The sequence below is a fragment of the Protopterus annectens genome, chromosome 9.part0 (genome assembly GCF_019279795.1).
Source record: "Protopterus annectens isolate FY-2018-M chromosome 9.part0, PAN1.0, whole genome shotgun sequence".
Lineage (NCBI taxonomy): Eukaryota > Metazoa > Chordata > Ceratodontiformes > Protopteridae > Protopterus > Protopterus annectens.
Window position 1 is genome coordinate 99,443,755 of NC_056743.1, and position 26,122 is coordinate 99,469,876.

Here is a 26,122-nt window from a genome sequence, read left to right on the forward strand (position 1 = left end):
TACATCGTAGGAAAAGGTAAACTGAGATGTTGTAACCTTGTGGCTGATTATATAATGTAGCACAAGTGAGCAGGTCACAGTCTTCAAAAGGAAACACCACTGACATGCTCCTGTTTCTCTGTACTGTTTTCTAAAAAAAAGGGGGAGATGGACAGAAAGATAAGAGATGTCTAGAACTCTATTTTAAAAATCTACCCAACAACTGTCATGCGTTATTATTGCTGTAACTTCTGACATCTTAATTGTATCTTACATTTATCATCTTTCTTCTGATTTCTATCTTCTTTACTTTGAGAGAATATTTGAGAGTAACCCAGACTGTGTTTGCTCCAAAGACTGATTGTCCCTATAAGCCGCTGTTGTGTTACTTATATGGTGACTTCATAGCCAGGCAATGTTTATATGTACATTCTTGACCGTTGGATGGATAAACACATTATTTTATAACAGCAGTGGCAAATTTAATTTATTTGATGTCCTCTTTAGGAGAGATCATAAATGTTTTATTGTGCTCAGCTGCAGATGACCTTAGTATACACACACACGTTATTGTAAATTGGGTGCCACATAAAATTACATAGCTTAACAAATAAAACATCTTGCAAGTCACTCACAATGATATCACGTGCGTTTTGTGTGACTCTCTTCTTATTAAGAAACATCCAAGCACACACAACTGCTGCTTTCTTAGCGGGAGAACATTAATGTGTTTAAAATATGTCCAGTGCCTCACAGTTATTAAGGAGAACTGGAATTTATAGTTATTATGCATTTTGTTAACCCCTTTTCAATGAATCACAAATCAATGAAAAAAATAACTAAAAAATAATTTAATTGAAAACCCATAGACATTCACTTCTGTTGCAGTTTGTGTTAGTTGTGGAGAAGAGAGAAAATACTACACATAGTGAAATCAAAGTTAGTGTAGCATGTGACTGTGGTGATAGTTTGTTTAAGTAATGGAGGTGTGGAAAGATATAGGAGTGGCATGAGTTGAAGACTCCCACATTAGAGGGTCTTAGCAGGCTAGATTATTTTTATGTACTGTATGCAGAGGAAATCCTTGCAAAACCAGGTGACCTCTCTAGCCATGAAGCAGTTGTTTTGACTGCATCCATAGATGGCAGGTCCAATCCCACAAACACTTGGAGGGTGGATTCTTTAATATCCTGTGATAATGAAGTTTTTGATTTCCTCTGAGCAGCTATTAGTTGATGCATTTCTTATACTAAAGTTAACTTAATGCCTCTTGTAACTGGAGCTGAAAGAGGTGTGTGACTAGAAGATTCAGAAATCTTAAGATTTTGAAAGCAGGGAAGAAGAGTAAAATGGAGTAGGCCTTGGTCAACAGGCAAGAGGCTCTGTGTACTTAGAAAGGACTTATTTGTGGTCTTAGGTAGTAACGAGTTGGGGAAGCCGTGAGTTTATCTGCTAAATGTAGAAGTTAATCCACTATCATGGCTATTAAGCAGGAGTACAAGGCCCTCCTAAAGCCACTAACAATACTTTTCTTAAGTTTTCTCAGCTTTATATTTTTAGCCAAAGATAAGATCACCCACGATCATCTGTTCCATTCCAGAACCCTGTCCTAGTTGTGTCTCTCAAATGGTTATCCATTCACTTTAAAGGCCCACATCAGGGGAGGACATTAAAGCAATCATGAAATGTACAACGTCAAGGAAATCCACCAGGGCAGTGGGCTTCAATGCAGAGACTTATATATTAGTTTTTCTCCAAGAAGCAGTAACTTTGGACCATCTTTTTTTTTAATATGCTTTGGCCTCAGGCACACTTCATACTTCATCTATGAAAACTTCATCATTTTCTTAAATCGTATGAAAGATTCTCATATAATGATTAATTAGAAATCCATCTTCATGATAAATTTTGAGGTCAAACTACTGTCTACAGTATGGGTCAAAAGGATGAAAACCTTTTTACCAGCTTTGTTGTGTACCTAGTAGGTGTGATTTGTTTTGGGCAGATCCAGTTTGGGCCATCTTATGCCAGTGATGACACTGTTCGAGCAAAATGACTACAGGGGCCTTGAGGAGAGAAGTTGGCGTAGTGGTTAAGGTGTTTACCTTCTAGACACAAAGTGTGGGGTTTGATTCTCACATGGAATAATTGGCTAGGCTTAAAGTGGCCCACAATGGTAGTTTAGCTTAGTACTAACCTTTGAACCTCTTGTTTAATGTATTTTCTTGGTTTTAAAAGGATCGTAATTCTGTGTCCTGGCAGTACCATTGTACATTTTTTTAGAAATGTTTGCTTTCCCATTTCTTAAACTATATCAGTTAAGACATTATACAATGATACACTAGCCAGAATTCTTACCAATGTGCATATCTTGTTCATCTTCCTCGTAGAAAGGGGGCACTGGGAAAGTTATTAATTTCCTCCTCATTTTTTTGCAAGTAATGGAATACATAGCTAGAATAATGGCCTTGGGTGATAGTCTTACTTACTGCTGTGCATATGGGCACAGATTGAAGCTGTAATGTTTGCAGATGGCTGCATGCTAGTTAAATTAACTCCCGCCCCCCACGCTGAACTCACCATATTTACAGCAAGGCTTTCCACTGAGTCACACATGGCTTGGATCTGACTGTGGGAAACATGAAAACTCTATATTTGGTTAGTACTTACATACATGCCATTCATAACATGGTATAAAAAAGTTGGTCTAAAAACATTTAATATTTACATAGATGCAGGCACTGATACACAGAAATATCTTGGTGTAAAGTAATTTAACTCTTTTAAGCTGACTTAATATCACATCAAGTTAAACTGTATGTATAAGTTTTCAAGTTAACTAGTATTCAATATAAATAACTGTGACTGTTTTACCATAGTTCTTTGCTGTCTGAATGCACTCATATGGCATTCTCAACTTGAGCTAAACTGATAGTTATTTAATTGGATTATGCCTACTTCACAGGAAACACCAGCTGTCCTTTGGAAAGCATAAAAGTTAATTCACTAATACTTAACATGAATACTGGATTCTCTCTCTCTTTATTTGGTCTCCGTTTCTTTTTCTCAGTTTATTACTACTCAAACATACTCATATTTCCTTAATGAGGTTATATATTTTGTAAGCTATGTTATTTGTACATCTGAATTTGTAATTGAAACTGTTGTAAAATGGTAAATATGTCAAGGAAGTGATAAGATTTACTGAAACTTTTTAATGTTCATTGCTATCCAGTCTAAGTAGGCTGAAACCCTTGTGAAGATCGCAGGTGGTTTGCCATTTCCATTTGTAGTGGATACAATTCCTTCTTGCACTCCATTGCAGATTAGTGGACCACCCGAATCACCCTGTAAGAAAAATAAAATGTAAACTGTATCAGTCATAATTATCTAACAAGAAAATAAATAATACAGATAATCTGTTAATATCTAACATAAAATGATCATTAAATGTGTTTTATAAATATTTATCTAGCATGAACATAAATAATATATGCAATAGGTTACTGCCTGATTCTTCCTGTTTACATTATTTTAATTTGCTTGAAGGCAGAAGGATGTAACTAGATTGCTTACTGTTGCATGGAAATGCATTTATAACATTCTACCTCTCTTCCATCCTCCCCTTCCACCTCAACCTCCCTTCCTATGTCCTTTTCAATTTTCTGTGGAATCTGTCAGTATACCACCTGATCTGGTGGTCCATTCCATAATCCCACAACCCTCTCTAAGATGAAATACTTTCATATATCCACTGATGTTGATCTCTACAATCTGCTGCCTGTACTTTTTACTTTCTCTCCTAGCCTTCCTGCTTACGATCATCCTTTTACATCTTCCCAACATAATATTATGTACTTATGTCATGTCCACTATTTGTGATGTTCCTCAGTAAGAAGAGGTTCATCTCTGTTGGTTTCCAGTAATATCTTTTCCCTTCCATAGCACAAGCCTTTTCAGTGAATTTTCTCTGTAATTCTTCTGATGTCCATCTTCCTGTATGACACCGAGCAATGGACACAACACTCATGGTGTGGCCTGATCAGGACCCGGTACAACATTACTATTATCCTTGTCCTCTGTATGCTCTATAACTGTGTTTACTGCTGCCACAGATTTCTTACTGTCTTCTTAGTGGTCTAATCCAGCTGTAGTCAAAGCCCATACATTCTTTTTCTTATCTGTTTTTACCAGTTCTCTTCATGTCTTAAGAAGGTTTTTATGGCTCAAGTCCAGTACTTTGGATTTGTCTGTAGTGAAGTTCAACTGCCCTCATTTTGATGAATTGGTAGACTGACTTACCTAGATTGTTTTCTGTCAACTAGTACTGCTAATGTGTTTGCATTATCAGTGAAGACGTTGGTCCTATTTTCTGTTCGTTCAGATATGTCTGACAGGAACACACGGAAGAGAACTGGACCCAGGATTGACGCTTGCAGTGCTCCATTAATCATGCTTGTTATTTTGGACACCAACCCTTTCACAACACCCCTTTATGTCTAACGTTTCAGACAATAAACAAAGCAATTCCACAGACTTGATCCTGTGTCCTACAATTTTCTTAACAGCTCCCAGAGTGAAAGAGAATCAAAATGCTGGTGAATTCCACGTTTTGTGGACTAATCAGCACTCCTGCAGCCAAGCTTTGTTGTAAACCATCATAAAAACTGTATGCATTTTGAATGACTGTGCCTTTTGGTCAAGCACCTAGGTTGGTTGTTGTCTTGGAGGTTATTATCCTTTAACAATGTAACCAGCCTTTCTATTATGAAAACTGATGACTTCCTTTGCAGGTGCATTTTTAGATTTTCTGCTTTTTTTCTTTCTGTTACTTTGAATAATGGCGGCATTCTTGACATCTCCTGCTAGTCTGATACTTTTGCATTGACCACTAATTGCATGAAGGTTTTCATCAGAGGATTCACCGGCAGACTAGCTATATTTCTGAGGACTCTGGGCAGCAGGTCATCTGGTCTTCCCCTTATCCTTATTTAGTGCAGGCACGTTGATTTCAAACTTCACCCACTCTAGCTTGTGTTTGCTGACTGTTGTCACTTACCTGCATGAGCGTCTATCCAGCATGACTCCCTGCTCTCCCTTTCCTTCATGAAGGATAAGTCAAACTATTCATTCTGTAACTCTTTCTGCCTGTATTTTTGTAAAATCTCCAGCTTGTCCTTGCTTGACTAACCAAGTTGTTCCCTTTCCACTTTCTGATGTAAACTTAATAACCTTTTATCTCCTTTTTGACCCTTCTGTGAAGAAGTCTCTTTGACTTCACACCTTTGCTGGTTTTGCCACTTTTATTGGTCTTCTCCTAGCCCCTTGCTTCATGCCTCTTCCACCTCATGACATCATCCATTTGCTTTACTTTATGTCCAATCCTTTCTAGTATAATCACAGGCCTGTCATGTACTAAACAGAACAACACACACCAAATGCCTTTGCTTGAAACCAACAAAATTGCAACAAATATCACCATAAAATAGCAAATACAAGGCTCCAGTTTTCTCGAAGTCACAGCTGTTTATTCAACAAAATACACAAGCGCTTTCACTAATGCTTCTTCAGGTGTGCTTGTTTGTAAGTAAAAACACCTATTTATATCAAAAAATCATTAATCACATGACCTAACCAATTAATCATTTAAAAAAACATACGTCATTTATACATTGTATAAAAATACTATAATAAGTGACATAATATAAAACATTTATGCTTTTTCAGCAAGGTCATCGACGCAATGGTCTATTCCTTAAAATGTGTCTAAGGGGAATGTGATCATTCAAACCATGTCCTACATCAGCCCTCAATCTGGCTATCCAGTTTGCTTCTATTTCTTCAGTTTTGACTCTGATGTCAGCCCCGCTCTTATAATCCATGGACTTATCTAAAACTCTAAATTTAAAAGTGTGCCTATCATTTGTTTCAGCAACATGCTTAGCTAATGCATTAAATAAACTTTTCTTCTTTATATGATACATGTGCTATGCTGTGTTGCTCCCAAACAGATGTGATGGCGTTCCTTGTTTTCCACTTTGACCTTTTGCCTTTGATACTTTTCTTTATAAAAATTGCCACTCCCCATTCATATCTCACTTCTCATTCAAAAGAGAAACTCATGACACTCCAACAATCTCTGAAAACTCCATGTACACACACGTCTCAGTTTCTTTATTTTACCTCCCTCCATCGGCTACCACTAGTTTCTCTTCTTGTCTGCTGAGTCAACCAGACCTGCCTCAGTTTTCACTGGGGTCAACCCAACCCACTTCCAGAGCTAGACAGATCAAAGTTGCTGGCACAGTATCAAACTACTGTCGTGGTGTGGGCTCTGGCACAGTATCATACTACTGCTGTGGTGTGGGCTCTGGCACAGTACTGTACTACTGCTGTGGTGTGGGCTCTGGTACAGTATCATAATACTGCCATGGTGTGGACTCTGGCACAGTATTGTACTACTGCTGTGGTGTGGGCACTGGTACAGTATCGTACTACTGCTGTGGTGTGGGCTCTGGTACAGTATCATAATACTGCCATGGTGTGGGCTCTGGCACAGCATTGTACTACAGCCATGGGGTGGGCTCTGGCACAGTATTGTACTACAGCCATGGGCTGGCACAGTATTGTACTACTGCTGTGGTTTGGGCTCTGGTACAGTATCATAATACTGCCATGGTGTGGGCTCTGGCACAGTATTGTACTACTGCCGTGGTGTGGGCTCTGGCACAGTATTGTACTACTGCCGTGGTGTGGGCTCTGGCACAGTATTGTACTACTGCCGTGGTGTGGGCTCTGGTACAGTATCGTACTACTGCTGTGGTGTGGGCTCTGGCACAGCATCATACTACTGCTGTGGTGTGGGCTCTAGTACAGTATCCTACTACTGCCGTGGTGTGGGCTCTGGCACAGTATCGTACTACTGCCGTGGTGTGGGCTCTGGCACAGTATCGTACTACTGCCGTGGTGTGGGCTCTGGCACAGTATCGTACTACTGCCGTGGTGTGGGCTCTGGCACAGTATCGTACTACTGCCGTGGTGTGGGCTCTGGCACAGTATCGTACTACTGCCGTGGTGTGGGCTCTGGCACAGTATCGTACTACTGCCGTGGTGTGGGCTCTGGCACAGTATCGTACTACTGCCATGGTGTGGGCTCTGGCACAGTATCGTACTACTGCCGTGGTGTGGGCTATGGCACAGTATCGTACTACTGCCGTGGTGTGGGCTCTGACACAGTATTGTACTACTGCTGTGTTGTGGGCTCTGGTACAGTATCATAATAATGCTGTGTTGTGGGCTCTGGTACAGTATCATAATAATGCTGTGTTGTGGGCTCTGGTACAGTATCATAATACTGCCATGGTGTGGGCTCTGGCACAGTAATGTACTACTGCCATGGGGTGGGCTCTGGCACAGTAATGTACTACTGCCATGGGGTGGGCTCTGGCACAGTAATGTACTACTGCCATGGGGTGGGCTCTGGCACAGTATCGTACTACCTGCCATGGGGTGGGCTCTGGCACAGTATCATACTACTGCCGTGGTGTGGGCTCTGGCAAAGTATTGTACTACTGTTATGGTGTGAGCTCTGGTACAGTTTCGTACTACTGCAGTGGGGTGGGCTCTGGCACAGTATTGTACTACTGCTGTGGTGTGGGCTCTGGTACAGTATCATAATACTGCCATGGTGTGGGCTCTTGCACAGTATTGCACTACTGCCATTGGGTGGGCTCTGGCACAGCATCATACTACTGCTGTGGTGTGGGCTCTAGTACAGTATCCTACTACTGCCGTGGTGTGGGCTCTAGTACAGTATCCTACTACTGCCGTGGTGTGGGCTCTAGTACAGTATCCTACTACTGCCGTGGTGTGGGCTCTAGTACAGTATCCTACTACTGCCGTGGTGTGGGCTCTGGCACAGTATCGTACTACTGCCGTGGTGTGAGCTCTGGCACAGTATCGTAATACTGCCGTGGTGTGGGCTCAGGTACAGTATCATACTACTGCCGTGGTGTGGGCTCTGGCACAGTATCGTACTACTGCCACGGTGTGGACTCTGGCACAGTATCGTAATACTGCCGTGGTGTGGGCTCTGGCATAGTATCGTACTACTGCCGTGGTGTGGGTTCTGGCACAGTATCGTACTACTGCCGTGGGGTGGGCTCTGGCACAGTATCGTACTACTGCCGTGGGGTGGGCTCTGGCACAGTATCGTACTACTGCCGTGGGGTGGGCTCTGGCACAGCATCGTACTACTGCCGTGGGGTGGGCTCTGGCACAGTATCGTACTACTGCCGTGGGGTGGGCTCTGGCACAGTATCGTACTACTGCCGTGGGGTGGGCTCTGGCACAGTATCGTACTACTGCCGTGGGGTGGGCTCTGGCACAGTATCGTACTACTGCCGTGGGGTGGGCTCTGGCACAGTATCGTACTACTGCCGTGGTGGGGGCTCTGGCACAGTATCGTACTACTGCCGTGGTGGGGGCTCTGGCACAGTATCGTACTACTGCCGTGGTGGGGCTCTGGCACAGCATCGCATCTACTGCCGTGGTGGGGCTCTGGCACAGCATCGCACTACTGCCGTGGTGGGGCTCTGGCACAGTATCGCACTACTGCCGTGGTGGGGCTCTGCCACAGCATCGTACTACTGCCGTGGTGGGGGCTCTGGCACAGTATCGTACTACTGCCGTGGTGGGGGCTCTGGCACAGTATCGTACTACTGCCGTGGTGGGGGCTCTGGCACAGTATCGTACTACTGCCGTGGTGGGGGCTCTGGCACAGTATCGTACTACTGCCGTGGTGGGGGCTCTGGCACAGTATCGTACTACTGCCGTGGTGGGGGCTCTGGCACAGTATCGTACTACTGCCGTGGTGGGGCTCTGGCACAGTATCGTACTACTGCCGTGGTGGGGGCTCTGGCACAGTATCGTACTACTGCCGTGGTGGGGTCTCTGGCACAATATCGTACAACTGCCGTGGTGGGGGCTCTGGCACAGTATCGTACTACTGCCGTGGTGGGGGCTCTGGCACAGTATCGTACTACTGCCATGGTGGGGGCTCTGGCACAGTATCGTACTACTGCCGTGGTGTGGGCTCTGGCACAGTATCGTACTACTGCCGTGGTGTGGGCTCTGGCACAGTATCGTACTACTGCCGTGGTGTGGGCTCTGGCACAGTATCGTATTACTGCCGTGGTGTGGGCTCTGGCACAGTATCGTATTACTGCCGTGGTGTGGGCTCTGGCACAGTATCGTACTACTGCTGTGGTGTAGGCTCTGGCACAGTATCGTGCTACTGCCATGGGGTGGGCTCTGGCACAGTATCGTACTAATGCCGTAGGGTGGGCTCTGCACAGTATCATGCTACTGCCGTGGTGTGGGCTCTGGCACAGTATCGTGCTACTGCCGTGGTGTGGGCTCTGGCACAGTATCGTACTACTGCCATATTGTGGGCTCTGGCACAGTATCGTACTACTGCCATATTGTGGGCTCTGGCACAGTATCGTACTACTGCCGTGGGGTGGGCTCTGGCACAGTATCGTACTACTGCCGTGGGGTGGGCTCTGGCACAGTATCGTACTACTGCCGTGGGGTGGGCTCTGGCACAGTATCGTACTACTGCCGTGGGGTGGGCTCTGGCACAGTATCGTACTACTGCCGTGGGGTGGGCTCTGGCACAGTATCGTACTACTGCCGTGGGGTGGGCTCTGGCACAGTATCGTACTACTGCCGTGGGGTGGGCTCTGGCACAGTATCGTACTACTGCCGTGGGGTGGGCTCTGGCACAGTATCGTACTACTGCCGTGGGGTGGGCTCTGGCACAGTATCGTACGACTGCCGTGGGGTGGGCTCTGGCACAGTATCGTACGACTGCCGTGGGGTGGGCTCTGGCACAGTATCGTACGACTGCCGTGGGGTGGGCTCTGGCACAGTATCGTACGACTGCCGTGGGGTGGGCTCTGGCACAGTATCGTACTACTGCCGTGGGGTGGGCTCTGGCACAGTATCGTACTACTGCCGTGGGGTGGGCTCTGGCACAGTATCGTACTACTGCCGTGGGGTGGGCTCTGGCACAGTATCGTACTACTGCCGCGGGGTGGGCTCTGGCACAGTATCGTACTACTGCCGCGGGGTGGGCTCTGGCACAGTATCGTACTACTGCCGCGGGGTGGGCTCTGGCACAGTATCGTACTACTGCCGCGGGGTGGGCTCTGGCACAGTATCGCACTACTGCCGGGTGGGCTCTGGCACAGTATCGCACTACTGCCGCGGTGGGCTCTGGCACAGTATCGTACTACTGCCGCGGGGTGGGCTCTGGCACAGTATCGTACTACTGCCACGGGGTGGGCTCTGGCACAGTATCGTACTACTGCCGCGGGGTGGGCTCTGGCACAGCATCGCACTACTGCCGCGGGTGGGCTCTGGCACAGCATCGCACTACTGCCGGGTGGGCTCTGGCACAGCATCGCACTACTGCCGGGTGGGCTCTGGCACAGTATCGCACTACTGCCGGGGTGGGCTCTGGCACAGTATCGCACTACTGCCGCGGTGGGCTCTGGCACAGTATCGCACTACTGCCGTGGGGTGGGCTCTGGCACAGTATCGCACTACTGCCGTGGTGGGCTCTGGCACAGTATCGCACTACTGCCGTGGGGTGGGCTCTGGCACAGCATCGCACTACTGCCGTGGGTGGGCTCTGGCACAGTATCGCACTACTGCCGTGGGGTGGGCTCTGGCACAGCATCGCACTACTGCCGTGGGGTGGGCTCTGGCACAGCATCGCACTACTGCCGTGGGGTGGGCTCTGGCACAGTATCGCATTACTGCCGTGGGGTGGGCTCTGGCACAGTATCGCACTACTGCCGAGGGGTGGGCTCTGGCACGGCATCGTACTACTGCCGTGGGGTGGGCTCTGGCACAGTATCGTACTACTGCCGTGGGGTGGGCTCTGGCACAGTATCGTACTACTGCCGTGGGGTGGGCTCTGGCACAGTATCGTACTACTGCCGTGGGTGGGCTCTGGCACAGTATCGTACTACTGCCGTGGGGTGGGCTCTGGCACAGTATCGTACTACTGCCGTGGGGTGGGCTCTGGCACAGTATCGTACTACTGCCGTGGGGTGGGCTCTGGCACAGTATCGTACTACTGCCGTGGGGTGGGCTCTGGCACAGTATCGTACTACTGCCGTGGGGTGGGCTCTGGCACAGTATCGTACTACTGCCATGGGGTGGGCTCTGGCACAGTATCGTACTACTGCCATGGGGTGGGCTCTGGCACAGTATCGTACTACTGCCATGGGGTGGGTTCTGGCACAGTATCGTACTACTGCCATGGGGTGGGCTCTGGCACAGTATCATACTACTGCCATGGGGTGGGCTCTGGCACAGTATCCTACTACTGCCATGGGGTGGGCTCTGGCACAGTATCCTACTACTGCCATGGGGTGGGCTCTGGCACAGTATCCTACTACTGCTGTGGGGTGGGCTCTGGAACAGTATCATACTTCTGCCGTGGGGTGGGCTCTGGCACAGTATCGTACTACTGCCGTGGGGTGGGCTCTGGCACAGTATCGTACTACTGCCGTGGGGTGGGCTCTGGCACAGTATCGTACTACTGCCGTGGGGTGGGCTCTGGCACAGTATCGTACTACTGCCGTGGGGTGGGCTCCGGCACAGTATCGTACTACTGCCGTGGGGTGGGCTCTGGCACAGTATCATACTACTGCCGTGGTGTGGGCTCTAATGCTTGCAACCTCCTGGCAGCCTAACAAGTTCTGGAATAGCTGCCTTTAAGAGGTGCATATTCACTGCCATGAATGCATAACCTCCTGACCAAACAGCACACCCACCACTTATACACTCAGCAGCCTCTTAGCCTCATAATACTGTTTCTTTGCAATGAGCTTTGGCTCCCTGAGTCAGTTTTCTCTGTTTCTCTTCTTTTTTTTCTATGCCTTGTTTCTATTTTTGCCGCCTGCATGATCACTACTGTCTTTATATACTGCTATGACAAACCATCACCTTTTTTGTCTTAATTTAAAGTTGCAGTCATTAACATGTAATTTTCAAATCAAGCTACTGCACAGTCCCTTCTGCGCTAAAAAGGAACCTATCCATTCCAGAGAACTGGTTACTTTGACTGGCTAGTTGACAAGGGCTTAGAACTGGTCTTGTAGAGGAAATAACCTGCCAATCATTATTTCTTGATCCTTATCTTCCTTGGTGTACTGGTTTTCTTGATCCTTATCTTCCTTGGTGTACTGGTTTTCTTGATCCTTATCTTCCTTGGTGTACTGGTTTTCTTGATCCTTATCTTCCTTGGTGTACTGGTTTTCTTGTTCCTTATCTTCCTTGGTGCACTGGTTGCTGGCACAACTGTTGAGAATGTACCTTCAACCCCCCTGCTGGCATATCTGTATAACCTGCCTGTCACTGCTTGGTGCCATCTCAGTCATCTTCCTTCAGAGGTAAATATTACTTACCTACATCATTACAACCATCCATGTCTCCCAATTGTTGATCACCTTAGTCATTTGCTTCCATATCTTACTAAGTATAAGCCCTGAGACTGATTTCTCTCTGACCATGTCTCTCCTATATCTGTTGCCAAGACATTTTCGGCTTAGTTACATAGTCTCCAGTCACCAAAATGCACTTCTCTGGCCTAAGACTGCCTAGTTTCTTTTTTACTTCCTGCTCCATGTTACCACTATCCGCGGTAGTGCAGCGGTAGCATTGTTGCCTCACATCAAGAGGTTCTCTCATTCGATTCTCATCTGGAGTGTTGGGAGTTCCTTCTCTGTGGAGTCTGCATGTCCTCCCCGTGGTTGGGTGGGCATTCGAAAGACATGCGTAAATGGGTGTGCCTTTGTTGAAGGTTGGACGTTGAGCTGGCACCTCGGCGTTCATGAAAATCTACTGCCAATCATTAGAGGACCGAAGTTCCGCTGTGGCGACCCCTAACCAGGAAAAGCCAAAAGACAAGCAAGCTCCATGTTACCACTGTTCTTTCCTGCAGACTATCACTTGCATCAGCCTCAGGCCTCTTCACTACGTTCTTTTTCCTGACTCACTGAGCTACACCTGATCCTACCTTTGTCCATCATGTATCCCTACTCCCTACATCCATTCTTGTGATTCCATTTAGTCGTCTGATGGCCTTCCTCTTCACTCCTGTTATTCTGTTCCACTTCTTCCTTTTGATCCCTGCTTCCTCTGGTAAGCTGCAATTTCCTGACCCCTTCATCCTTTGTCCCCCCACATCCCTATTGCCCTCTTACTCGCCCTCTGGTATTGGTTCCTATATGGCCACCAGTAGCTCTGTCTCTCTTTCATCATTTCTCATCACTGCACTGTTCTCTGCTTTTGTCATTTGACAGCTTGATTTACTCTTCCATGTTACATCTTAACTGGCTTCCTTTCCTACCTTATATCTTCTCTTTCCTGTGTAAAGCACACCTGCCGCTACTCCACCGACCATATCTGTTAACTCTTTCCTTTCTTCTGTCTCACTCACTTTCACGTTTGCCAAACTAACCTGTCTGCTGGTCTGCTATAGCTCTTTCCTCTCCATTCCCACCTTACACTTCCTCACCTGACTAGCCAACCACCTACCATCTCTAACTCCCATATTCTCCACTGCAGCTGACTTGTTCGTGTACAGGTTATGCATTCTATGTTATAACACTGTTCTCTGCCTCATGGCAGTACAGATGCACATGACAAAAGGAAATAATACCTGATTAGATGGGTACTACCGGGCAGGTTTAGACTGCCGTGGGGTAAGCTGTGGCCCGATGCAGTAGGCAAACAACACCGAGGCTGCTAATCTAGCCAGTATTTGCCAGTACAAATATGTTTTTTTTAATTTTTACAAATGTTTTGGGTTTCTAATAGACCCCATTCCTACGTCAAGGTACAATTAGACTTAGTGAGATTAGAATTGCTTCAATATTTGATGTTAGCTATGAGTGTTATTCCTAGCAACTACATTGTATCCAGAATTGCCTCTCTCTGCAGCTTGTATGGGGTGGGGTTACATGTGTCAGTAGCATGTTTGAGTACTACTGTAAATAATTGTTTCATTGGTTTGCTGGTCATAATACTATTACTATATTTTATGACGTATCTCTCCATATATAAGACAGTATAACAACTGGATGTTGCAATTTCCATGATTAATAATACTTTTGTCTTTTTGTCTTAAAATACTATGCCTGGTTTTCTTGAATCTAGTTTTTGAACTGTTGATAATGTGTCATCCTGTGTAATATAAACGTCACTATTGTTGGTACTGCTTGCAGTTGATGTCTCATTGCTTCTTAGCTACTTCTGTAAGTAGAGTTTGCACAATTCCCAGTAATACAGTCTTGCCACATTATTACGCCTTTCAGTCTGCCATGCGTGTCACACTCAACAGCAAGATGTAAGACTGGAGGTTTTTATTTTGTTTAGAGAAATGAATATTAATTTACTTTGTATATTTTACAGATATTCATATATATATATATATATATATATATATATATATATATATATATAAATATATTTTTAGGAATAGTTACAGGTGATCGATGTGCACTGGTGGTTGAATGGCTTAAGCATGGGATTTTAATGTTACTGTGAGCTTCACCTCAATGTATTGTACTGTATGATTAAGAAGACCATGTTCAGTTGGATGCCCTTTTCTTCACTGTGGTGAGACCATGGAATTGGTATATATAATTTTAGGGAAGCTGCAGAGGGTGTTGACCCCCCCGAAAAAATACTTTTTTTTAAATGTATTTATTTTTTCGACTCACTGTTTTCAATTTTTATTTTTTTGATAAATGGTCTGCTGAAAATAAATTGGGATTAAGGTTAAAGAGTGACTGGGCATTTTAGGTTTAGCACATGAGGTAAGTGATTAGGATTAGGGGCTGAGTAGTGTTTTAGGGTAAGGGAGCAGGATTTGAGATTGAAGTTAGTGAGTGGGTGTGGCTTTTAGGTTTAGAGTTAGGTAACTGCAGGTTTAGATGGACTGATCTGCTGGGAAGTTTTGTAAGTGGCAGCGAGCATGTGAACCACCAGCTAATAGCACATGAGCACCTATAGGAGACGAAGAATAATCACATGATTTCAAAACTTTGCAAAGGCATCACCATTCTGCACAGCTATATACCCATATTCTCATAATTCAACAAGTGATTTTAAGAGAAGATGGTTTTCTGCACGAGCTTCCAGTTATAGAATATGGTTGTTCTATACTATATTACCAGAGTAGGGAACTGGGTTTGGATTGCATGGTCTAATATATACCTATGAGCCTATAGCCCATGAATAGCAAGCTAGAGTTGAAATTAACTGTTGGAGTAAACATAACTTATTAAATGTAAATGGTGCACAGAGATTTTGCACTGATATTTTATTTCTATACCACTGCCACACTCTCCTTTTTTTTAACCATGCTTTTCCCCATGCTTCATGCTAATAGATCTAATAACATCCTACATCTGTTTTACATGTAGCTGCATGATTAATTCTTAATCATTATTAACCATACTGATAACTACTGTCTACTAATTCTCAACTATTTTCTCACTTTCTGTTCTATAACATGCAATTCTAGATATAGTTGTAAAAGGAATTTATAGTCAATCTCTTCCCACAGTGAATAGCTCCCTAAAACCACACCTCTCAACTTCTTAGCAAGAATTCTGGACAAAGCGAAAAATAATGAGAGTTGGGGTGAGCAAAAGCTAAAATATGGACAATTTTTAAATACTGGCCTTACAAACTCAGAAAGTTGATAGAATAACATATTTTGCATTAGCATGCATTTTTGGAAGGCATGAATTCTGAAACTCCAATGTTTATTACTTAGTAACTTCACTTCTCAGTGATTTGTCAGAAATTCACAAATTTTATGAAAATATGAAACAAAAATCTGGAAATTCTGCAAAAATCTGGGACAGTTGTGAAGTATGCCTAAAACTGTATTATATTACTGAACAATACAGGAAGAGAATACTTTTTCCCACTAAGTAAGGATTATATATATATATATATATATATATATATCTTTCTTCAAAAATTATGTATAAATTTTCTTCATTATTTTACACCTTTGACTATCATATAACACGAAGTCAATAAGTCTATAAACAGTAACAGTTATTTATCTGGAAAGGTTTGTTTTCTCTCTCTCTCTCTCTCTCTCTCTCTCTCTGTGTCTGTTTTTAGCCAGCCATGCAATTTACACAGATTACTGTGAAATTTCACACCATTACCCCAACTAATGTGTGATAATGTAATCTATCTGTAAAAATCTATGCACACTATGTAGACCTTAAGTTTCCCTTTTCTCTAATTGCTGACAATAAATCAACATTACTTTGCAATCTCTCAGCAAAAAATTAAAAAAAAGTTCTAGCCATGTGTACAGTTTTACTTTAGGCTGGTGGTATTAAATCTAAACCATATCCAGGATACACTCATGCTGACCTTGTGAATCTTTGTGTCATACTTTGCCTGATTTTAATAAAACTATAGAAAAATGTAATGTCATCCTCCTTTTTTAATCCACACTGTCTTTTCAACAAAATAACTAGACTTCTAGGCTTTGTTGTTTATGTCAAACTAACATGCTCATTCTTTCTCTTTATACATACTATAAGCTGGTAGATTCAATCCTTCATTTTGAATTTAGGATGTATGGAAAATATAGGACTGGAAAGAGGGCTGGAAGAGTAAATATCAGTGAATAATCAATCACTTCTAAAGCACATATAAATCAATCTCCTAATATACAAGGCAGGGAAAATGTTGTTGTGTCTGTAAACCTACTATGTTAATCAAAAGAAGCCTTAAATAAAACAAGGTAATCTCAATACGGAAAACTGGTAGAATAATTTAATTACCAAATGGAGGTGATCAAGTGAACATTTATACTGACAGATCAGTTGATATGTGTAGCTCTTTCACTATAATACCCGAGTTGGTTGTATAGCAAGAACTAACCTGTTTCCTAACTAGTCATATATCGCCTAACATAAAATATTTTAAGGCTGGGTCAGGTGGAGAAAATAACAGTTGACAAGCTGTCAAAGATCACTCTGTGGCCAAAATACAGCTGGATGAAAGTAAGCTGTCTGACCCCCTTAGATAACACCCTGCTGATACATAGTTTAAAGAAAAGACTGGATAGATTCAAACATCCATGCCTGGTTTAGATGGTAAGTTTTATTTTTACCATCTATTGAGTTACTCAATCCACAACTATCTAAAATGTTCTAGTTTGCATCAAAATTATTATTTAAAATTAATGTATTTAACTTGGACAAGTTTCCTTTGTAGGTCAAGTTACCCTCAATGACAGCATTCACATACTCATATAATGAGTAATAGTGTTCTGTTCCTCTTTACTCATATTATCTGCAAATTCATTAATTTCTTACTGATGGATAATACTAACTGGTAAACAGATTCATCCAATGTATAATCTTTCATTAAATATTATGGTGACTTAGTTTATTTAAGTTTATGTGGAAATATATACATAGAATGTTTGTTACTTCCTATAAAATCTCTTAGGTTTAGTAAAATAACTTCTTTGGTTTGTTGGAGATGTAGCAAACCTATAAAAGCTGACTGGACATACATGTTTATGGATTGAGAAAAATTAAATGTATATTGAGAAGAGATAGTATGTTTTTCAAGGGGTAATGGTCTGATAATTATTCTTTAACTACATTAATCATATTAATGAATGTTCCACTTCCTTTATCTGTAATAGCCAAACAACAAACACTGTTCTGGAGTCTTCTGGCAGTAGCTAGAAAAATTATTACAAAAAACTGGAAAGCAAATTCAGTTCCTACATTTAAGCAATTTTTAAATTTAACAGCAATACTATATAAACCTGAAAAATAAGTGATCAGAACAAGATCTGTGATAGCCTGGAAATGTTGCTATTGAAATACCAAGACTCCTACTGTATTAATTGTATAATATGGCCTTGATGATTCAATGCATTCCAAACATTGTATAACAAACAGTATGTGATACTGAATTTCTTCCTTTCTTTGTATATTTTTGTAAATATGTTAAATTAATAAAAACTTTAGTTAAAAAAAAAATCCATCACTCCATGACTCCATTTTCCCATTTTTGCACATGGGGGTAGGGGTGTCACATCACCAGTGACAAACATCTACAGCCAACCACGAGGTGGGCTAGCCCTGCAAACCATAAAATCAGAAATACTCAAGCATCAGCACTTTCTTGAAGTTTCATGTATATGTATGTATGTATAAACTCACACACACACACACACACACACACACACACACACACACACACACATATATATATATATATATATATATATATATGGATCCCTATCAGTTGATTGAGTTTTCAGAAACTCGAAATTCATATGATCAAGATGATATCATCAATTTTTGAAAATTCAAAGCTTTTGAATGGAGAATGCGGTACTGCGAGAAACGGGAAATTTACCCTTTTCTTCACTGTAGTGCAATCTTAGAGTTGGTATATATAATTTGCTGGGAGTGTGGGGATGCAGGGGTCTTTCCCTTCCTGCATAAATGTAAAAACAAGTAGATTTTTTTTTGATGTTCAAGTTTTCAGAAAGTCGAGAATATGGTCTTGTTCATATGAATTTTAAGTTTCTGAAAACTCGATCATCTGACATAGCTACACACACACACACACACACACACACACACACACACATATATATATATATATATATATATATGGCTTACCATCACATTGTTGAGGTGCATATCTGCGATGGCAGATGTGCGAAAGGATGTTTTCAATGGTTCGTATTAGTGAACCAAAAGATGCCGAAGACACAAAAGAGCAAATGCCAGTGTGCATTCACACTTTTGTGAGTTTAGCATTCTGAATGGAGATCGCACTACAGTAGGGATTGGGACATGTACCCATTCCTTCACTGTAGTGTGTCTTTGGAGTTAGCATATAGAACTAGTGGGGGTGTGGGGGGCTTGATCCCCCTGCAAAACATGTTTTGAATGGCACTGGATGTTGAGGTAAGTTTGAAAAAAATGCCAACAGTTCGAATTTGAATTGTTGACATTTTTTGGATTTGTTCCTGTGATCGTTTGGTAATGTAAATTTTGACAATGTTTTTCGAGTAAGTTATTACTCTCACAAATTTTCGAAATTCTGACTGTAAACCTATATATATATATATATATATATATATATATATATATATATATATATATATAGGGGCTTGCTACCCTGCTTATAGTTGGAAAAGTGTAATATGGTTTGTTTTTTATTTGTTTCTGTATATAGTTGTGCTGGAATATATTAAATGCTGGGTTTCTATATATTTTTAATGTTATGGGATTGAATGTTTTGAATTTTCAGTGTTTTGAATTTTCAAGATTTCGCTCTCAGTGTTTTGAATTTCAATGTTATGGGCTTTCAGTCTTCTAAAGTGAATATATATATATATATATATATATATATATATATATATATATATATATATATATATATATAAAATGTGTGTGTGTGGGTGTATGTATATATATATATATATATATATATATATATATATATATATATATATATATATATGTCTAGTGCAATCTTGCACACCTGTCGACCATAAATTTAGTCAACCAAATTTGGTCATCTAAACATATGTCAAAAAACTATACAGTTTCAGTCCGTAGATTTATTGCAATATATGATGGTTCTTCAACCTTTCCACAGGAATCCTAATTTTAAACTAAATAATCAGCTGATCGATCTCAGCAAATTTCCATTAATACTTAATCTGACTCTATTTGATGTTTTCAAATAAACTTGACTTATCGGCTTTACAAATTCGACAGGAAATGAATCTACCTAGAAGTTACATTGTTATAATGAGACAAGTTAAAGAACTTGCCTTGAGCTACTTTAGGAACTTTAAACCTGCAGCCGGATTTGTGGATAAGCGCTCTGAATAGTGGCAAGCTATCCAACAATACACTAAATTTATAGCAACTGCATACAAATTAATTAAGGATTTGAAATTTCAGGACAAAATTTTGCTTTCAGAGTATTGGGTAAACAAAGTAACAGTAACAGACAATCAGATATTAAAAGCAATTGATATAACTAGGAAATCAGTTTCTTTTCAAAAACTGATGTACACGCAATTGATGATTTGGAACAATGCATATTACACGCATCTTAGATTACATAAATTTAACCCTAGGAATTCTCCAATTTGTCCATACTGTGCAGATCAAACAGCGGATCTTCTTCATATGTTCTGGAGTTGTAAATGCGTATATAAACTTTGGAACTCTCTTAAAGTACAACTGCAAAAGATGGGTTATCAAAGTTCTACACTGTCATGGGAATTTATGATTCTACACATTCCTCCAAGAGAGCTTTCCAGATCGCAAACTATTATTTGTATGAATATTTTTTGCTGATGAAACTCTATATAGCCACAAATTGGCTAGAACCACATAAGACATCATGGAATAATTTTAAGCTTGTGGCTATAAAACATATACTAGCACATAAATTACTTCTGAAACAAACTAACAAAAATATTAATAACCCGAAAATATGGGAAAAGGTCTTCAATATTATATTAGCATGATACTGATTTTAGGAATATATTAAATATAGGAAGCATTTCATGTAGATATTGTATAAATGGTTTGTAGTAGTTATAGTGTATTATGTGTGTGATGTTTATTGTATTTTTGTAATGTTTTTGGAAAATATATTTCAATAAAAATTTATTATGGAAAAAAAAAACTATACAGTTGACAATGTTCAGTGTATGTGCATATTTGTATAGATTCTGCATGTTCTGCATATCTTTGTGTGTTTTTTTTCTCTTCTCAACTATTCTCCCACATCCAAAAGGCATTCAGCTGCTGGGCTGATGACTCGAAAACTCTGAAATGTCAGCATGGAGTGTGTATATGTGCATGTGTCTGTGTGATAAAGAAGAAAGGCCTGGCAAGTGGGTGTGTCTTTGTCTCCCTAACAGATATGTATATACATATATAGATGCACACACCTAAAATAAATATATATATATATATATATATATATATATATATATATATATATATATATATATATATACATATTTATTTATTTATTTATTATTACTTATTTATTTTCATTTAAGTGTAGTGGGGCACTGATTCAAATGGAGCATTTTCAGATGGAGACTAGGACAGTACAACAGTTAAAAGATAATAAAAGGATGCATGCAGAGTGATGAATAGCAGGTAATGCTTTATAAGCAAGCTAGAGGCAACATAACTAAAAACAAATGTAGATAAAAAAACAACTATCAACACTGAAACTGTAGGACTAGTCCCAAATGCAGCATACCTAGCAGCTATTCGATATGGGCAGCATATCTAATTAGGTATAGAAAGGGAAGGAAAGTTAGAAGGGAAAGATAAGTTAAATTAAGGTAAACTTAAAGAAAAATGTTAACAATGAGCAACGAGAGGGTAGGGGGTGGCTTCACAGGTAGAATAACATAGGCAAAGTGACTTAAATTAATTCACCACCCTGTTTGCTCTCAGTTACTTCATTCTGTACTAAGAAAGTGAGAGCAAACAGAGTGGGGAATGGATTTAAGTTGACTTGCCTACTGGATAGCACTTGGAGGAGGCTTCTTAATCCAAAAGGTTTGCAAGTTGGTTATGGAAGGTTTGTGGGAAGGGAGTGGTGGTATCTTTAGTTGGAGCGATTCCCGTATGCTGGGTTCTCATGTATCGCTGGATGAATTGTCTTCTCTGAAGTATCTGCATGTCTTTTTAGTATTTCTATGGGGTTTCAGTGGGTGCACCAGTTTCCTCTCATATTGTATTGACATGCTATAGGTAATTTGGCATTCCCCCAGTGTGTGTGTGTGTGTGTGTGTGTGTGTGTGTTTGGGTCTATCAGAATCCTACAGTAGACTGGCTCCTCATCCAGGATTAGTTTCTTTGCATTGTGCCAGTGAATGCTAATACAGGATTTTGCTGCCTTATGATTCTGAAGTAGATTAAGCAGGTAATCAAAATACATAGTCAAACACACACACACGCGTGCATGTGTGAGCACAATATGTGTGTGTGTGTGTGTGTGTTTTATAAGATCTCTCACTGTATAGGTTAAAATGTTCATATAAATTAAATAATGAGTTCTGCTTGTGCAGCAAAGGGAAATAAATTACAACCTAGGAGTGAGGCACAAATAAAAAAATGCAAAAATAGGAATGTACACAATGTCCTTATCATTATTTAAAATAACATATCTAATGAGTTCCTAGAATTAATGATACCAAATACAAATCACACTGATACTAGTGATATATACTAGATAAGTTTTTGATGATGCACAGAAAGTGCCATCTTTGACTATATTTTTCAGATTGATTTTTATCTACACTATAATTTGAGGAAATATGTTGCATACTGTATATGCATGTTTACACATACAAAGAATAACTTGTAATATGCACTTGATTGTGAAATATTTTTTGTCTAGCTAGTGCAGATGAGATCAGGGAAAATGATCGCTTCTCTTATAGATATTTAAGAGGAGATGTTATTCAAGTATATAGGGCATTTAGAGACATTCACCTCTGGGAATGTTTGGGGTTATCAAAATGTAGCACAGAATCATCAGACAACCTACGCAGAAGATTCTACAGGAAGGAGAAATGTACTAATTGGTTCTCTGAGAGAGCAGCTGATACATGGAACAGACTGCCAAGTTACAGTGAAGCAACTACTAGTTTTGATATTTTTAAGAACAGTTTGTACACTTATTATGGGAGCAAGTGTTTTGGTATATTAGCAGGCTAGAAAGGCATTAATGCCCATGCATGAAATATATTGTATATCTGTATGTGTATGTATATATATATATATATATATATATATATATATATATATATACACACACACACACACACACACACACACACACACACATACACACACACCTTATCAAGATGCAGTAGAAATGAAAGTGAGAAATTTTAGAAAAACTTTGAAAAAAAACCTTCTGGTTAGCTGTTCTAGCACATGCAAAGTATTGTGGACAGTCTTCAGCAATGTCATTACTAGATACTAACTGGAGGAATAGAAATGAAGTTAAGAATATATGAACCATACATAAATGATGCATCCACACCAGTGTGAGAAGCAGTCTCAGAAGTGAATGAGACACTGGAGTGATATAGCTAAAAGGATAGATTTTAGTAGTAAAGGAGCAATGTTGCCACTCTTCAGGGACAAGATGACATTACCCTGTGAACAGTATTTGTTTCAGAAAGATCTCGGGCAGCATATGGACCTTTGGAAGAGTGAGAGTGAAGATGGTGATTGAACTCATTTCAAAAGAGTAGGTAGTATTAGGAGTTACAATATAATTAAGGACCTTTGTACTTATTCTATATTATTTCAGAAAATTATTAGATATAAAAGCAATAAATGGGGTCTTGCTAATGAAATACACAAATATGATAAGATAATTATTTCATTAAACATGTCAATGTTCTGCAAAACAGCACACAAAATACATATCTGGTACAATAGTGGCGGCCTTAACTTTAATGTAAATAAATATAAAATGATGAGACTTGGGGAAGGAATATACATTTTAATTACAAAATAAATGATTAAATCATAAAGCTTCTGCATCATTAAACTTCTATGAATAGTAGCAGATTATTTAAACTTTGACATAGTGCTTCTAGCAAAGTCATAACAATGGCTCCTATTGAAATGTAGACACTCAGAACACTGAGTGCCAAAATACCGAAAAAATAAAAGATTGAAAGTCCAGGTGAACAAATCTTGAACATTACTTTTCTCCTTTAAACCTCCTACCCCACAAGCTTACACACACACACACACACACACACCATCTCTGCTACTTGGAGAAAAGGAAATATTCTATGAACTGGCTACCTCAGCCATTTAGTCTCTGTGTTTCAGGACACATTGTAGCAGACACCGACATTGCAAATGGTTACCCATAAGGTGGAATATATACTGTAGCCTATATATGTCCAAATAAAATGCCTAGCCTTTCCTGGAGGATCATCATTTTACTTTGTATTTTGTTGATGAAAATGATCATTGAATACAATGTTTTGTAACCTTTGTAGAAACCATGTGCAAAAACTTGGGAATTTACAAGGTAGAACGATTCTTTACTTGTAAAAACTGATAGGTTCAAAAACTGGAATTATTAATAAAGACATCAGGAATTGCCATTACATTCTCTTTCTTATAAGTTATTTAGAGTGTCCTTTGTTTGTACTACATAAAAGGCAATGTCTATGGGTAGATAATTTGGTGAACATTACAAAAGATTCAAATTCGCTACAGAAAAATGCGAGCGATTCTTTATACAATGCCTTCCAAGATTATTGTATAAACTTTCACTTAGAGTCAAACTGAGTCATTTATTAACTTCCTTCAAAAATAATCTTTATATGTATATATAAAGTGGAAAATGTCAAAAGGAGATATAACAATCTGGCATCTTTTAATGTCTGCAAGTTATAAACTTGGAGTTAAAGTCAGAAAAGGCTATAATAGCTATAAACTGATTAACCTAAGTAAAGGTATGTATATCAGGCAGCAGACACTCATTCATCATGAAAAGTAAGACTGGATATAAGTGGCTTTAAGATTGTTGGCATTACTCCATTAGTGGAAAAAATAATTTCTGCAGGCAAAATTTATAAACATGTTGTGATACATGCTGGTGTGAAAATTTAAAAATTTAAAGAAAGATTGGTTTAGCTATGTTAATTCCCAGCACAGAGTTACTGTTTCTTTAAGTCCACTGGATCATAACCACTCAGTTGTTATTGAATGTCCTTGTGTTATGAACAAAGCTCACCCTGGAAAATCAGTCTTTGAGTAAATTCATAATTCCGTTATTTAGCTATGGCTGTGAGCAGTCAGAAGTCACAGTTGTTAGGGAAAAACATGTTGAGCTCTCATTACCTAAAGGTAAAACATTTTTAAGGATTTGCGATGATAAACTATCAGGGTATTTCATTCATCATTTTGAAAATGTTTTAAAGATACTTCTTACCCATTATTTTTCATCTCACTGCATACTAGTTTAGTTTGAATATAGTACTCAGAAACAAAGAGGGTTAGGTTGATTTTGTGGAAAAGTTTGGTCCAATACGTTTGACCAATGTAGCAGGAAAATATTTGAAAGATGCTTGGTGTACTTGTTAAATATGGCAACAAGAATGAACATCTTATGGACCTCTCTTAAAATCATTTAAGGAGGTTAGCTCTACTTTGACAGGATTAAAAATGTCTTTGAACTGATAAATATGGCAATTGATCATAATCAGCAGTTTACATTCACTTTTAAATGGGTTGCAGGGTGGTTGATGAACAGATTCACTTTTAAATGGGTTGCAGGGTGGCTGATGTACAGATTTTGAACAATTACTGACCTTCTTAAGGGGTCAAGGATAACTTTGGTGTTCTTCTGGTGTTTCATCAAAAAAACACTCTTTTTTTAAATTGGTTCTGTCCACTAATACTACTGACAGTAGGTGTTGAATAAGAAAATATGATGATGGTATAAAGTTAATCATAGCAGCGTCCAGTTCTTTATTAGCCAGATGCAAGATTTAGATATCTTGTGTAAATGGATAACTTGCAAAAAACATTAACTGATTATAAATGAGTGTAAGGTAAAGTAATTTGGCAGATCATCTATAAGCCTAACTATCCCCTTAGTTATTTCTTTCGGAAAACTTGACATTGTTATGGAAAATAAATTCATACAATCCTAATGGACTTCGAATTCATAAAAGGGTCTTAGTAAATTTGATAAAATGATGAAGGTCATATCTCCTCTATCTAACAATATTAACTGGAAGTTTCACCAACCTAATCAGACTGCTACTTGAGTACAAGATTTTCTTATCTAAAATAGATGTTGTCCTTGACTGAGTAATGTAACAATTTATTATGTACATACAGTAGTGAATATCCAACAAGGTAAAGACTACATGACTTTTGTAGCTTTAATTGCAGGTAAAAAAGGAGAAAATTCTCTTAGCTGTTATATAGTTCACATTGAACAGACTATGTTACTG

At 40.2% G+C, this 26,122-nt stretch overlaps 1 protein-coding gene across 1 annotated transcript in view; it reads right to left on the reverse strand.

Annotated features, from left to right (window-relative positions):
- Nucleotides 1-1,941: 1,941 nt before the first annotated feature.
- Nucleotides 1,942-26,122, reverse strand: part of LOC122811064 (granzyme H-like) — a 98,767-nt gene continuing 74,586 nt past the window's right edge. The window contains exon 5 of the mRNA XM_044082618.1: nucleotides 1,942-3,327. Within this exon, the coding sequence (XP_043938553.1) occupies nucleotides 3,181-3,327 (147 nt within the window). The 3' untranslated portion in view covers nucleotides 1,942-3,180. The remainder of the gene's footprint in view (nucleotides 3,328-26,122) is intronic.